At 38.8% G+C, this 15,096-nt stretch overlaps 3 protein-coding genes across 4 annotated transcripts; 1 reads left to right on the forward strand and 2 right to left on the reverse strand.

Moving 5' to 3' along the window:
- The first annotated feature begins 77 nt into the window (after positions 1-77).
- On the forward strand, positions 78-2,837 carry LOC129105014 (zinc finger protein 708). Its single transcript, XM_054615880.1, has 2 exons — positions 78-442; positions 799-2,837. The coding sequence occupies exon 2, from the start codon at positions 844-846 to the stop codon at positions 1,870-1,872; it is 1,029 nt and encodes a 342-aa protein (XP_054471855.1). The 5' UTR covers positions 78-442; positions 799-843; the 3' UTR covers positions 1,873-2,837.
- Positions 2,730-8,179, reverse strand: prmt2 (protein arginine methyltransferase 2). 2 transcript variants are annotated; one of them, XM_054615878.1, is made up of 9 exons: positions 7,918-8,179; positions 7,646-7,834; positions 6,514-6,675; positions 5,741-5,905; positions 5,388-5,563; positions 3,694-3,823; positions 3,467-3,603; positions 3,027-3,201; positions 2,730-2,816 (listed from the first exon to the last, which is right to left on the reverse strand). In XM_054615878.1, exons 1-9 carry the CDS (start codon positions 8,002-8,004, stop codon positions 2,784-2,786), a joined length of 1,254 nt encoding a protein of 417 aa, XP_054471853.1. In that variant the 5' UTR covers positions 8,005-8,179; the 3' UTR covers positions 2,730-2,783. The 2 variants fall into 2 exon arrangements, with proteins under 2 accessions (XP_054471853.1, XP_054471854.1); XM_054615879.1 differs by having other exon boundaries at positions 7,646-7,829; positions 7,918-7,999.
- A 631-nt stretch (positions 8,180-8,810) lies between these two features.
- Positions 8,811-12,874, reverse strand: ercc1 (excision repair cross-complementation group 1). Its single transcript, XM_054615612.1, has 9 exons — positions 12,685-12,874; positions 12,020-12,457; positions 11,670-11,773; positions 11,342-11,441; positions 10,220-10,296; positions 9,720-9,819; positions 9,430-9,501; positions 9,213-9,281; positions 8,811-9,122 (listed from the first exon to the last, which is right to left on the reverse strand). Exons 1-9 carry the CDS (start codon positions 12,742-12,744, stop codon positions 9,060-9,062), a joined length of 1,083 nt encoding a protein of 360 aa, XP_054471587.1. The 5' UTR covers positions 12,745-12,874; the 3' UTR covers positions 8,811-9,059.
- Between the last annotated feature and the right edge of the window lie 2,222 nt (positions 12,875-15,096).

Here is a 15,096-nt window from a genome sequence, read left to right on the forward strand (position 1 = left end):
TCCATCGAAAAGTATCTGATTACAGCCCATTCCCAAAGACAATACATCATAAGAGAATAAACAATAGCCAATATTATTCCTATGTGTTGGATCTGTACACAACGGGTTATGTTGGATTACTAAAGCAAACCTTTTGTCAGTGAAAATTCATTTTTCAATGAAGTTCGTATTTAGTGTTTTCTGCCTGTACTGACTTCTTCCACATCATCACCACCACACATAAGCAGACAGTTGTTCCTCCTCTCGCTAGATGCTGCTGCAGGCTGCGGCCGCTCGTCGCTGAACCCCGGGCAGCTTCTTGCAGGAAAACGCAGAGAGCATGAACAGCTACACCCCTCCGTTACAATCTGCCTGTGCTTTTCTGTAATATACGAATTGAACTGCGGTTACTAGACGATCACTTTCAACACATTGACATTCTCTTTAGGACAGCATGAGCACGGTATGTACAAGCTTTCATGTAGGTGCGTATTGCTCGTATCGAAGATCCCCCCATTGTTCAGGGCGACGCCGGGCCTGCAGCTGATCTGTGGTTTTCTGGGTTGTTTTTTTTTAATTGCATGTCTCACGTTATGTTCTGCCTGTTAGACCAGTTCACCAAGCCTAGTAATCAGGTCATGTTTGGTACAATCGTGTCCATGGCGTCAGTACCGCGTAACTAATGAGAAAAGAGAATGTGGTTCAGCCTCGATCTGTTTTAATACATCTGATGTGCCATAGGTGTGCCTCGTACAGTGGTGCACAAGCAGCTGCACCACTATACGAGCATAACAAACATGATGTGTTCATCTCTTTCAGATGTCCCTGTGATGTTTCGGTGACACTGTAAATGTAGATTGCACCATGTTGGATAAAGCCAGTGATGAAGACCAGCAGACCGGGCTCTGCTCAGACTGTGGATGCAGCCTGCCACAGCCCGACTCTGATTCCACCGACGCTTCGGCATCTCCTAAACAGCAGCGTGGGCAGAAAGCAGCCAGTCCTTCCAAATGTCCCACCTGCCAGGCGGGCAGCAGCCTCCCTAATGGGCGACGTCCACACCGCCGCCACCGCCTGGACCCTCACAGTTGCAGCCTGTGCTCCAAAACCTTCATCTCGTCCGCCCACCTGACCCTTCACCTCACCTCTCACAACAAGGAAAGGAAGTTCAGATGCAGCACCTGTGGCAAGTACTTCCATCAGTCCTCCCACCTGATGGCACACAAGATAATCCACAGCGGGGACAGGCCGTTTAAATGCCCGGAGTGTGGTAAGACCTTCGGCCGCGCCTCACATCTGAAGACCCACCAGCGTCTCCACACGGGTGAAAAGCCCTTCAAGTGCACCTATTGTGACAAGTCATTCACACAGAAGGCCGGGCTCCTGGCACATGTTCGTCTACACACGGGGGAGCGGCCGTTCAAGTGTGAGCAGTGCGGTGAGGGTTTTCGCTCTTTGTCACTCCTGCTCTCACACAAGGCCGAGGAATCCGCCGGGGAGGCCAAACCAGAGTCAGCGCCGGCACCGAACCAGCCCGAGAAGACACAGAGTAGCCACGAGGATCTGAATTGTGGCGTCTGCTGCCGCACCTTTGTGCGATCGTCATACATCAGGCTGCACATACGCCTCAACAAAGGACAGCGGCCTTATCACTGCAAAGTGTGTAACAAGACCTTTGTGAAGCTGGATACGTTTGTGAACCACTGTGATAAACACTTGAGGCAGAAAAGGGATAAAAGTGTGGTGAAGGAGGATAAAGACAAAGTTGTGAAACCTCCCCTGTTTGTTCCTCTCTCAAGGCCTCCTCCTGCTGAACCCTCACCCGCTCAGCCTTTAACCTCGGAGGTCAACACGCGGTCCAGAGCAAAAGCGAAGAGTAAAACGGAGCCATGACCAAGAGGAGTGCATACACCGAGACAAAAATGCTCTTTTACTAAGAATAACTGTAGTGTCATGTTGATGTAATTCAAAAAATAAACCAGAAAACCAACAGAACTAATAAAAAGTTAAATGTTTACACATGACTTAAGAAAGGGTCAAAGAGCAAATTAGTAGTTGAAACACTCCCAAAATACTTTAATGTGATTGATATCAACACAAGTTTACCAATTGTCCAGATATTTCGTTTCAAATTATTAATTTATTGGGATTGATTAATTATCTTTGTAAGTACCACAATGTTGTTTTTGGATGCCCATTTCAGCTCATAAGGCTAATTGTCATTTGTGACAGTAGGATTACATTGGCGTACATGGTTCACTCTAATCTTGAATATAGAAAAAAAAGTATCTCTGAACATTATATTCATGGTTAATGTTTTCTTAAACCCATACAAGCCTAATAGCATGTATAGCACCCAAACTAATTACTATGTAAATGAAATGCCTATTGTAAAACAATCTGCACATAGACTAAAAATAAGCATAAAAGCATAGTGTGGAAGACTGAACCATTTCTTTTGTTGCACCATGTGTTCAAGACAATTTTTTTTGTCAGTTCATCGATCATAGTCTTCTAAAAAGCCTCTTTTTCCACCTAGCCAATGAACATTCAAGTCAAAGTTACAGAAACGCACCACAGTTCATTCTTTTCATGAAACTTAATTGTTAATCTGCTCTTATAACATGGTTCACAGTGTGCTGTATGTATCACCTGGGCCTGTAGTTATTACGCTTAACACCACGGGGCTACATGTGGGTTCAGATGAGCGTCACTTCATTCCAGGTCACCTCATTGACCCTTAAACTCAACAGAAGATGTATTTGGACTGTATCTGTGGATCTCCACTGCTGACGGAGAATCTGTCACCTCCACATGGGGAAAGTCTTTGTCCCAACCTATGGAGAGAGAGAGAGACAGACATAAAAAAAAATACAAGTGAGCAAATCCAAGGACAAGTTAGTACTCTTGGGAGGCTGATGAATGTAACAGAGTCACAATGCATGAATCACAAATGTGAAAACAGAATAAAACAATCAACCACCAATTTATGGACATAGTCATTAAATTTAGATAATGAGAGCACAAAGTGAAGATTAAATGTCTGCCTGGCAGTTGTCCGTTTCCCCTGTGCTGCTGTTAATGCTCCAGTGCAGGGTAACCGTCATGTGGCGTCTCCAGACCGGGTTCCTGTGCAGGCGAATGGTTCCACTGATGGCGTCTTCAGCGTTCACACTAACTGGCCTGTCCAGCATGAACAGAGTCTGCTTCCAGTGTGTGGGCCTGAAAAGAGAATGATTTTAGACACTAAGATGTATGAGTAAAACAACATGATTTTACAGCCTGTAACAGAGATATACTCAGACATTGTTTATAAAGCACAAAGTATGTGCATGTTTGCCACTCACAGGTTTTGATTATTTGAATTGTCTGTATGGGCTGTTAAAATTGCTCTAAGGACTCATGAGCACTGGCATTCGTGAATAAACTACCCTGCTTAATTTTCTAACTACACAACATGAGTTAGTAAGTGTTTTTGCTGTTATACTCAGAGTTAGGTCCGGTGTTTAGCTCCACAGAGGCGCCTCCCGTCTCCAGGCTCTCGAAATGAACAGTGAACCAGGCGGTGAATCCATGGAAAACACCAGACGTTTTTACATGAAAATGAAACTGACCCTTTATTTCCTGGGAAATGAAACACAGGGTTCCATTTGTTGCAACAATCTAATGTGTGTGGAGTGGAACAATTCCTAATAAAATGAAGACACACAGTACCTCCAGGTCTTTGACCTGCAGCGTGTACATGTCCAGGTGAAGGACATCACAGGGAGCAGTGAGGCAGTCATTGGGCTCAATGAGGTGGCTGAACTTGGGCTTGGTGAAGAACTCCTGCCGTGCCAAGGGCCTGCAGAGACGGAGAAATGAGGTTGTTGCAACAGATAACTTATATGACTAACAGGGGGAAGGATAGATAGACTACACTTTCTTTACTATGTCTCTTGTGTGCACTTTACTCTATGCTGCCATAAGACTAATAAAGGATTATCTTATCTTATCTTACATACCTTAAGATAACTAAGAAAAAGAATAGAACGTAAACTGCAGTAGTAATTTTAACCATACAATATGTGATGTACTCTGTATTTGTATAGAAATATTGGTAAACAGTATATATTATGAACCTGTTCATGCATTCAGTCCCAACTGTTACTAATGGTCACAACTAGCCATTTAAATATGGATTACAAAGTAGATAAAATAACTGCAACGCCTTACTGAACAACAGCTTCAAATAGTCTCACATTATTTGAGAATGTCAAAACAGGCTTTACTCAATAATTGCTGAGTCTACAGTTTGTACTGTTCCTGCAAATATCCCTTTAGTCATATCCTTTAGTTGTATTATGACCTCTTGTTTCTCCACTACTGCAGTTTACGGTACATATATGTTTCACAACTCCACTCAAGTGCACCACGCTTTATTCACCAAATGCTTTTGACTATCTTGCCTTCATCATGGTGGGGCCTGAAGCTGTTTCCAGTTTGAACACATTCATCCACTTCCTGAGAATGCCATTCAGGTACCTTTCACTATTGTGTGTCTTTAAACTAACATACCCCATGAAGGGATTGAAAACATTAAACTATTTCCCCAACAATAGAGTGAATAAATTACACTTTCACCCTCTGGAGACTTAAAACAAGTTCAGGAGCAAAGGGTATACGGACAAATGTTTTAAGGAAATTGATAGGAAACAAAGGGAGACCCTGTATCAAAGGTAAATATACCAAAGTTTCCAAAAACAATCCCCCTCAACATATACACATATGACAAGAAAATTAATTGATAAAAAAAAAATTATGTGTAACCTGAAAAGTCAAGAGTTATATTCAAAAGAGGAAATATTATGAGGGAGAAGTTGGTACATTTTGAATACAATCAGCCTAAAACAGAAAACTTTATAAATGGTTATCACACTGAGGGAAACTAGAAGTGTGGGGCTTGTACACAATGTAACAACCTAACTAGACAAACCTGTATGAATTAAAGGTGTAATGTCCTACAATATAAAGGGTGTCATTTACTTATCAACATTTCCTTGTAGAAAACGATATGTGATAAGGCATGAAGAGTCATTACATACACTGACTGATACACATACATTTGTTGCTCACAGTCACTTTAACAAAAGCCCAATTTGAGTTTTATTGCACTTCAAGTAAAATGGTTTCCATACATGTGGCATCTATTCTGACTGTCACACATACAGGCCATCTCTAGCATATCTAGCATCCCCACTTGGAACCACAAATGAATACACCAAATGTTTTTACTTCACATCTGAGAATAATGTCTTTGAAAGAATCTGAATACAATGATATTCAATATTGTGACCTTGTTAGTGCAAGAAAAAGTAAATGTGAGACAGGACAGTGTTCAGAGAGAACAGCTGACTAATGGCCCTTACTGAAGAGGAGTGAAGTCCAGGCCATAGGGCTGCTCCCAGAAGGCCATCTTCTCTGCATAATAGCCGTTGGCCTGACATGGCACTAGGGTGAGGGCCGCAGATGAGGGCCACATGACGCCGCCTTCTTTTAGCCAGCGGTCCCTGGCCAGCAGTACTGACTCAACCATGAACTCAAACTGGACCAGAGAAAGGAGAGACAGAAACACAATGTGGTATATTCAAACCTGAATGGGACTGACTGTAAGAGCACGATGGGATCAATAAACTGTAATAACACTGAAATAAAGCATCTAAAGTAGAACAAATCTTAACACAATTACTTGTATGATTAGTAATGACATTGTCATTATTACCAGCAGGCAGTTTCCCATCCACTCAGACACCAGGACGTCCACTTGCTCGGGTAGATCGATCTCCTCAGCTCGTCCCTGGAGCACCTTGACCACCTCCTCACAGCCGTTCTGCTTCACCAGCTGTCTGGTGTACTCTGCCATGGAGCTTGCCTCCACAGCATACACCTACAACACCACAGATAAACTTAGAGATTGTATATACAACGCTGTTTAACCCATGTAGCAACACACTTTGTCCAGCAGATGGGAGTATAGATATATCAATGTTTATAGTCTACAGAGACCTGAGATTTTGACGTTCCACATTTGTCACATTTCTTAGAAATTGTGTTATAATTTGAGGTGTACTTAGAGCTTTAAGCAATGATTTTAGGGTTTGGGGTTTAACACCAAACATTGGAATTAGATAACTGTTTCGCCAGATGGGCTGAGAAATTGTTGATACAATTTTACACTTCAAAGTCTATTAACAAGTCTTGGAGAGTACTACTGCAAATGTGTAAAAAGTTGTATAACTGGCTACATTAGCTGCTAATATCATAACACACCCAAATCCCTGATAGAACTGTCGACAATGGAGTTGCATCGTGGGTAATGCAGGCATCAGGTTTTGAAAAGGAAGGAGGTGGAATGTTTAAGGTTATTATATATGTCACGTTATCTGAGGCTGTCTATATACTGTAGACTCACTGTATAACCAGCAACCTGTGTGTTTGTGTGAAAGAGCATCAGTGTTTGAGCAACTTTCCTGCCAGCCATATTGATTAAATTACCTCCGAGGGTTCTGCAAGTTGAGCGCAAAAGAGGCTGATGATGCCAGTCCCACAGCCAAGATCCATCACCACCTTATTCCTCAGAGAAGCGCTGTTGCTGAGAATAACCTGCCGATACGCCTCAGTGCGGCTCTTATCCGACAACATCTCCAAGTGAAGCCTCTGTTTGATGAAAAAAAAAAGTTAAATTAAACTGATATCATTTGCAGATATGATCACTCTAAAAAGTATATTAAGTCAGTGACAAGTCATGACACACGTTGTTGTTAAAACAATATTGACAGTTTTGCATGATCTTTTATGGAGTCCAAAGTGTTATTGAGAGACTGTGTGATGAAAAGTGGAATTATTAAATAAAATGGACATTCAGAAAAAGGCTGTTGTGAAATCAAAACCCAAAAAACATTTAATCGTTTTCTTTATTTTTCATATTAATATTTATCTCATGCTGTCTTTTCTATCTAATATTGAACACTTTGAGTCTCCATAGATAAAGTCTCCTTTATCCATTATCTAAAAAATGTGCATACTTTCAATAATTAACAAATCTCTTTCAAAGAGAGCAGAAGCATTTCATTTTCTACCTTCCAGGCGGGTATTGTTTACAGTTATTTTAGTACATAAAGAAAATCACTGCATGGACACTTAAAAACTTGTTTGAAAGGTAATCCATCACAGATTTTATATATTTTTTGGCCCCTGGAAGAGTAGTGATACTGCACCACGCAGTGTCTTTCTGCGTGGTGCATTCTAGAAAATGCTGACCTGCCAAGGTTTGAAAGTCAACAGCTGAACCACAACCTTTACATTAAATTAAAATATATATTCTGGATTTGATCTTTTTGTGAATGTAATGCATTTCTGCAGCTCTCTGGAATCTCTGAAGATATCCTTACACACCCAACCAAATAATAGTGCCTCATAGCACCTGCAATACTTTATAGGATTAACATAACTTTGACAATAGAAGGTATGTTTACTGTGATGGATTACCAATCTCACGTCGGTTTCAGGTTTCTGCATGTTGATGTGTATAGATGTGTATAAATCAGTATAGTAAAGTCTTGTAATGTCACCATGTGCTATTAGTAAATAATTATGCAAAACAGTATGATCCTAAACAGGTTCTAACCAGTGTCCCATAACTCCCAAAGTATTCCTCATCTTGCCATGGGTCCTGCCCCTCCTCCTCCTCCTCCTCAGCATCCTGGCGCAGGTAGCTGACGGGGACATAACCTTTGACCCCACGCAGCTCTGCCCACCACCACTCTGATGAAGGCTTGGCGTGCACGATCAGTCTGTCCCCGCTGCAGAAACTAAGCTGGGGGGAGAAACCCGTAGTTAGAACTAACAGACCTTAAACTCTCTGGTAAAGGTGTTGTTATGTCTTCCCACGTATCTAACCTGCTCGCTGCTACTTCCAGTGAAGTCAGACTGGGCGACATACTCTTCACCAGATGCATCCTCCTCATCCTCTCTCTCTGCCTGCATGGCGGTTGTTTCGACTCGCCTACTGTTTGGTTTCCCTGAAAGAAATAAAGTAAACCGCTTCACGAAATAACACGGTTCATGTTTCAGTAAAGAAGAACATTGTGTACTTAACGTAACTGGGAAATGAGCGGTAAAAAACAACAACAACACCGACTTCCACTGGTGTGGAACAAACACTTCCTGTTTCGGTTACCGAGTCTTCACGTGCTGTCGGAAATATCGGAATGATAAGTCCCCTTATTTTAGTTCGTCTTTATATTCGTTTTGTTGACATATAAGTATCGTATATGACTCTTCCTAATTTTCCCAAATTAGCTAACTTTATTGTCAAGGTATCTTCTCTGTTGCTACAGTCTAATTTACACACACATATATATATATATATATATATATATATATATATATATATATATATATATATATAAACCCTATTAATCAAACCACTCAAAAGTTAAACTTCCGAACATGGAATGAGGCACCTAAAGGCAGCACTTCATTTTAAATTCTGTTAGTAGTGTCGTCTTCAAATTAAAAGATCCACTGAAAAAAAACCCTACTGCTTTTTGTTTATTTTTCCAGTAACCTTTCTGTTCTTCCAACTGTGTGTCATCTTAAGCAGTTTAGTGTGTGTGTGTGTGTGTGTGTGTATATACAAAATATATATATATATATATATATATATATATATATATATATATAAATAAATGACATTTAAGCACTCCCTGGTTGTTCCTTATTGAGAGCTAAGTAATAAAGAATTAAGGTACACTTTACAGTAAACAAATTACAAAATATTTATTTTCGTTAAAAAATAGTTAAGCAATGAACAAATGACATCAAATATTAAATCAATACAGCATAGAATCAGTGTACAGCTCTAACAGCTAAAGAGTTCACATCTTAAAATTCGAAAAAAAACACCCCTAGCTGATTCTCAGTCTCAGAGAAGTCACATTTCTTTCACCACCTTAGAAAATCAAGAGTGTTTATAGTATTAAATTCCGTCCTCTAGAGAGCATGTTTGTGCGCATGTCACAGATCCTTGGTAAGACGTTTCAGCTGTGTTTTGTCTTTGACTTGAGGAAGGGATTATGGAGCACATCGTAGAGTCGCCGTGCCTGTAAGCACAAAAGGTCAACATGGTTATATAAAGAAATGTTCCATCTACTTTCTGTATATTCAAATGGTGCACTTGTGTTTTCACTCACTTTTTGTGGTCCAAGGCCTGGACAGAGAACCAAGTCTTCCTTAGAGGCACTGATGATTCCTTCTACAGACTGAAAAAAGCACACAATTCTTCATCTCAGTATGAAATTAATAGTTCAGAGTACACCATTAAATCAGTCTGTGGATATGTCTGTCCATATTCACTGATTGCAGTACAACAGCAATCTGAGGAATCATTTTCGCTGTAGTGGTACTCACTGAGAAAGTGGACAGCAAGGTAATGGCGTCGGTCTTGTTTACAGACTTCACAGTGGTCAGGCAATCAGTAACCTTAAAACAAACCAATCAAATCATAATTGCATTGTTCAAAGACTCAAAAAAACCTACACAACTTTTGCAAATACATTTACATTCAATTTTCCTTTACATTCTATGCGACTGCATAATATTCAGTCAATCACATAAAAAGGTCTTCCATATTGTCAATTGATCCCATTAAAAATAGCAATAACTTCAATATTTAAATAAAAAAAAGGAAATCCACACACTTTTGACAGGTAGTTTTTCTCAACTTGCTCCTTCAGTAGGTCTGCAGGTTTCTTTTCGTAGGACTTATACGTTTCCAGGTAACGCCCTGCCTCCTCTGGACTGCCAAATCAACATGAAGAAAATATTAGTTATCATTATTTATTCTTTTTAGTTTATTATCAAGCACAATGTTCCCTTATCAACAGAAAAAGAGAATAAACTGGAGTTTGTCTAGGACTCAAATTTCTATCTGTTGATCCTGGCCGGAATAAACAACATAATAAAACAACATATCTTGAATGTTACAATTGAATGGTATGGAAAGACATTAAAACACATTACAAACCCAAAGAGACATTACATAACACATTCATCTTTTGATTACACACGTTTTAAGGTGGCAAAGCCAGGATTATTGAGAAAATGAAACATTTAAAAGAGCTTCCAAGCACACTCTCCTCTATGTCTGTGTCCTGTCAGTAGCTGTTCAGTCCACTTGGAAATATGTTGCACTTCTTACCTCCAGGCCAAGATGAGAGTGCAGTCAGCCATGATGCCGATGCGAGCCAGCTCCTTCAAAGTATGATGAGGATCTTTCTGTGATGGGATAAAAAAAAAGAAAAACAGGGGAAAAAACCACATTATCTTTAATCTCTATAAATGGAACTTGGGGTTATATAGATCTCTATGGAGATGTTCTGGAAAAGTTTTTGAACCAGATCTGAATCTCTCATACAGTATCTAGTATTTTTTATTATTCCATTTTGTTAAATATAACATAAAAACCGAAACTAAAACATTGCATTCTAATCCTTGTCAGTACTTTTTAATATAAATTGTCATTACCTACCCGAGAGCTGTAATAGTTAACTAGCTAGCCTATTAAAATGTAGACATTTTTAGTTTTTTTTTTTTTTATCAATTTGTTGCTATGTTTTTTTAAATGAACAGCTGACCAGATATTCCCAAGGTCTTTTTTTTTTACATGAACATTAAGAAAAGTAGCATCAGTCTTGAACTGTGGAAGCCGTAAGCTTTGAACAAATTCAGACAAACGCTCTGCAAGCATAAGCACAAGAAAATAATACAAGTTCGGATGTAGCTCTCAAAACAGCAGCACTTTATAGGTTTTGAAGTATTGAGGTTTGAGTTAACCACAATAAGAAAAACAGAAAAAAAATGGATTAAAAACTTAATTTTATGTTGTTATAAATCTATTAAGTCTATTTTATCAATTAATTTAATTCATTTTTAAAGGTAATATTGCAGCAATTAATATAATTTAACACTGAAAATGTTGTATATTAGAAATAGGTACTAGTTTTTAACAGAGTACAATAGGACATTTAAGAAACATTAAAACATCTGGCATAGCTGGAGCACAGCGGGTTAAACAAACAAAATGTAACAATTTGATCAGAGTTGATGTACCGCTTTCAATAATTAAAATATGTCTCTTTTGGATCTGATAATGATTATAATGATTGGGCCTGGACTCTACAACTGTGAAGTTTAATAGAATAGAATATTGCCTTGTAAGAGTTAAAACACTTAAGCAGTTTAAGATGTGTGACTATGTGAATAAATATAATCTGTAAATGTCAATGTACGGATTACAAAACTTTTTTTTGTTTTTACTTACCACGTCTACTTGCACCAGTAACACTCGCAGGGTAAAATTCTGTCCAAGCTGCTTCAGGCGGTCGTGGATATAGTTTGGATTGAGATTGTGATACCTCAGACTTTGCGCCAGGCCCAAAAACAAAATTGCAGCAAAATAATATACAAGTTAAAAAAAACATCACACAATCTCACAATCAGTGGTCATTAAAACTAAAAAGTTTTGTTTATGACAACACACTGGACAACCGGAAAAATAAAAGTGTCTGTTCATCTACGTACGCATGCAAACACATCATCTTCATCTCGTATACATAAACATACACTATACTTGAGGCACAAACACACACCTGAGGAAGAGAGCACAAGTTGTCAGGCCCAAGACATAGTCCGGTACAATTTCTCCAAACTCCCAGGGGACACTCCTCACAAACTTCAGGATGGGATTTCCCCTCTGAATGAGAACATAATGATGATAAGAAATATGCAATTAGATACAGGTACCTGCTGTTGAGCAAGCCAGCTAACAAGCCTGAAAAGAGTCAATCTATTCCACGCTTATAAAGAAACATGGGTAGTAGTAGTATCAACAAATGTATTATCAAGTAAACCTGGTGACTCTAAAGGGGAATATGCAGAGGATGGATGAAAGGATGGAGATAGTTGGTAATTTCCTGCCCAAATCTAAGGTTATGCGTACCTGTCGAGGACTGACAATAATGCTGCTCCCGGACCCCACTGGTTTTGGGCCCAGATTTGGTATTGGGTCTGACCTTTGACAGTTCCCCTCTTTCTGATGTGAACCAGCCACCAGTGGGTCATCGCTCTTCTTAACCCCTTCAGATCCACCTTCACTCCCTTCAGCACAGTCCTGAGGTGTTTCACATCCGCCAGAGGCAGAAGACACTGAATCTGACTCACTTTTCTTTTGATTGGTACCTTCAGCAACTACAGTCTTGAGAGGTTTGGAGGAACCCTCTCTCTGAAGGGGAGCAGCCACATTGCTTTTACTCTGGACGATGTACTCTGCATAGGAAACTGGCTGCTCCACGGGCACAGAAGCAGGCTTTGCTGAAGCTGAAGTAGAGTCTGAGGTGTTTTGTCCTCCTTTGGATGAAGGCTGAAACTGCGGCTTTGGCTGCAAAACAATGACATGATAATCCTGTCTGAGAGTCGAGAGTTATGAAATGCATCATGCAAAACAAACACTGGCGTTTTTGACAAGCATATTCAGCAGCAAAACCTCTTGTTGCATGGTTGGTAACGTTGAGCCATTTCAAAATATGAATGTATGGTTGCAGATGCCAGCCGGAAAGCCAGCCAGCTGTCGTAAAAAGTTGGAGGTAATTATATCAAATTACCGACCGGTGTTCTTTCTTTGGCGAAAGCAGTGTCGTCCAGGTTGATGTTGAACCTCTTCTTCATGTCTTCTAGCTGATGATGACTTTTCAAGAAAACATAACAGCTATCCTCTTGACTTGAGCTCTCCTTACAGAGCTACACCACCATGGATGTCTAAGGAGCTACAGCAACAACACAACAAGACTTCCGACCCGATTCCTTCAGAATAAAAGCAACGTATCAAAAATATTCAATTCTCAACCAATTATAACTCTCTGATATTTTACTTTATTCTCACGTTTCCATTATAATTTTATATATATATATATATATATATATATATATATATATATATATATATATATATATATATATATATAGTACCAGTCAAAAGTTTGGACACACCTTCTCATTCAACTTCTTTGAAGAATCTAAAATATAAAACATATTCTGGTTTGTTGAGCATTTGTTTGTTTACCACATAATTCCATATGTGTTCCTTCATATTTGGATGTCTACAATATTAATCTACAAAAAAAAAAAAAAAAAAAATAAAGAAAAACCATTGAATGAGAAAGTGTGTCCAAGTGTGACTGGTACTGTATATATATATATATATATTTGTTTATTTATTAAATTATATCAGACACTAATTATTATTCACAACAGTATATTTCCAAACATGTCCGAAAGGCATAATTAAGTGTTCACTGTATATGGGCATGACAGTTGACTACCAAAATGGCAGTACTTTAACATTACAGTTGCTGCGTAATACATTTCTTCAAGTTAAAACAAGAATAACACATGCTGTCCTGATGTTTTTGTGGATTCTTATCTGTTTTTTTATTGCTTATTTGCTTATTTATAATACTTGTTTTGAGCTTGTTTTTTTTATACTATGTCTCTTGTTTGCACTATACCCTATGTTGCTGTAAATCCTGTAAATATCCCCACTGTGGGGCTGGTAAATGATTATCTTATCTTATCTTATCTTATGTTTTACAAGAAAAGCATTAAATACTGTGACAGTGGGCCCACTTGATTTTTCCCACAGACAAACAACTCAATATAAACACCTAATTGAATAATTGAAATGTTTGCAAGTTAAATGTGGTTAACCCTGACTTTATGACAAAGAAGTCGTACATGACTGAGAAAATGAGTCTTATAATCCACACAGCCCTCCAAAATACAGGGTCAATTTTCTACACAAATGTATTGCATAGCATCCACTTAGCACTTATTGTATTCGTATTAGTTTGTTTCTGCACTGTACTTTTGCTCTGGTTTATGCTCTTAGATGCTTGTTTAAGAAAGGAGATGCACTTATGACTTCTGGTGACTGTAGTTCTCTTGAATACCTATGTTGAATACACTTATTGTAAGTCGCTTTGGGTAAAAGCATCTGCTAAATGACTGTAATGTAATGTATTGTATATTGTTCATGTCTCAGCTTAAAGAGAAATGTGGCACTGAAAAAAAACAAAACTTTGTCAATTTAGTGACAAAATATATGATGTTTGTGCACCTAACTGTACAAGGCCTGTCAGACTGAGTATCAGCCTCTTTATGTTGAGTACCAAGAAGACAAATGGCAGGTCAGTATGTGGAATGTATGCTAATCCATTCCAATATTAAACTAAAGTATCAAACCTCCCCTGTACTTGCCAGTTTATCAGGTAGGCCTAGATAAAGCTAATGTAGTCCTGTATATACATGTTAACTTCAGCAAGGTTATAATGTTGCTTTTTTTAAATGTAAATAGTTTTTCAGAGGTGTTGGTCCATCCCATGTATATGAAGGGTAGACTAAATATTAGAAACACCTCTCAGTATAACGTTACAGTTCAACAGCACCACAAAGCTGACACAAAAAATAAACCACCACCTCTAAAACATTAAATAAAGACTTTATACAATATTAAACTGCATTAGTTTTTAACCTAGGTGTGCCAAGTAAACTGTCAAGTCTACATATAAATGATAGTAGACAGGTTAAAAAGCATAGGATGATTATACAAACGTACAAAGCTAGAGAGACAGGCTAATATGGCCCATCTCCTCTCCATCCTCCTCCGCACCCTGGCTCTTCTTTGACGAATTCTTCGCCTCAGTTGTGCAGCCTCCTCTTCAGCTTCTCTATAAAGCACACCGACAGCAACGGCAACCAGCCTCTGATCCATTTTGATGTCTTATGTGTAATTTTGTCTAATTTTCTAATGTTAACCTTTGTCCCCCGCCATTGGCGTTTTATTATATGTAGGCTACAGATCTTGTAACACTAAATATATACATATTAATATTTTCTAAATGAAAACGAAAAAAAGGCAGGGTTGTGTTTTATATCATATTTCGTTTTATTGTCAATATATAAATGACAGTGAAGATGACCGGAGTAGACAGGACCGACGAGCTGAGTTGGTGACGTCATCGA

This window comes from Anoplopoma fimbria, chromosome 16 (genome assembly GCF_027596085.1).
Source record: "Anoplopoma fimbria isolate UVic2021 breed Golden Eagle Sablefish chromosome 16, Afim_UVic_2022, whole genome shotgun sequence".
In the NCBI taxonomy this organism is placed as follows: domain Eukaryota; kingdom Metazoa; phylum Chordata; class Actinopteri; order Perciformes; family Anoplopomatidae; genus Anoplopoma; species Anoplopoma fimbria.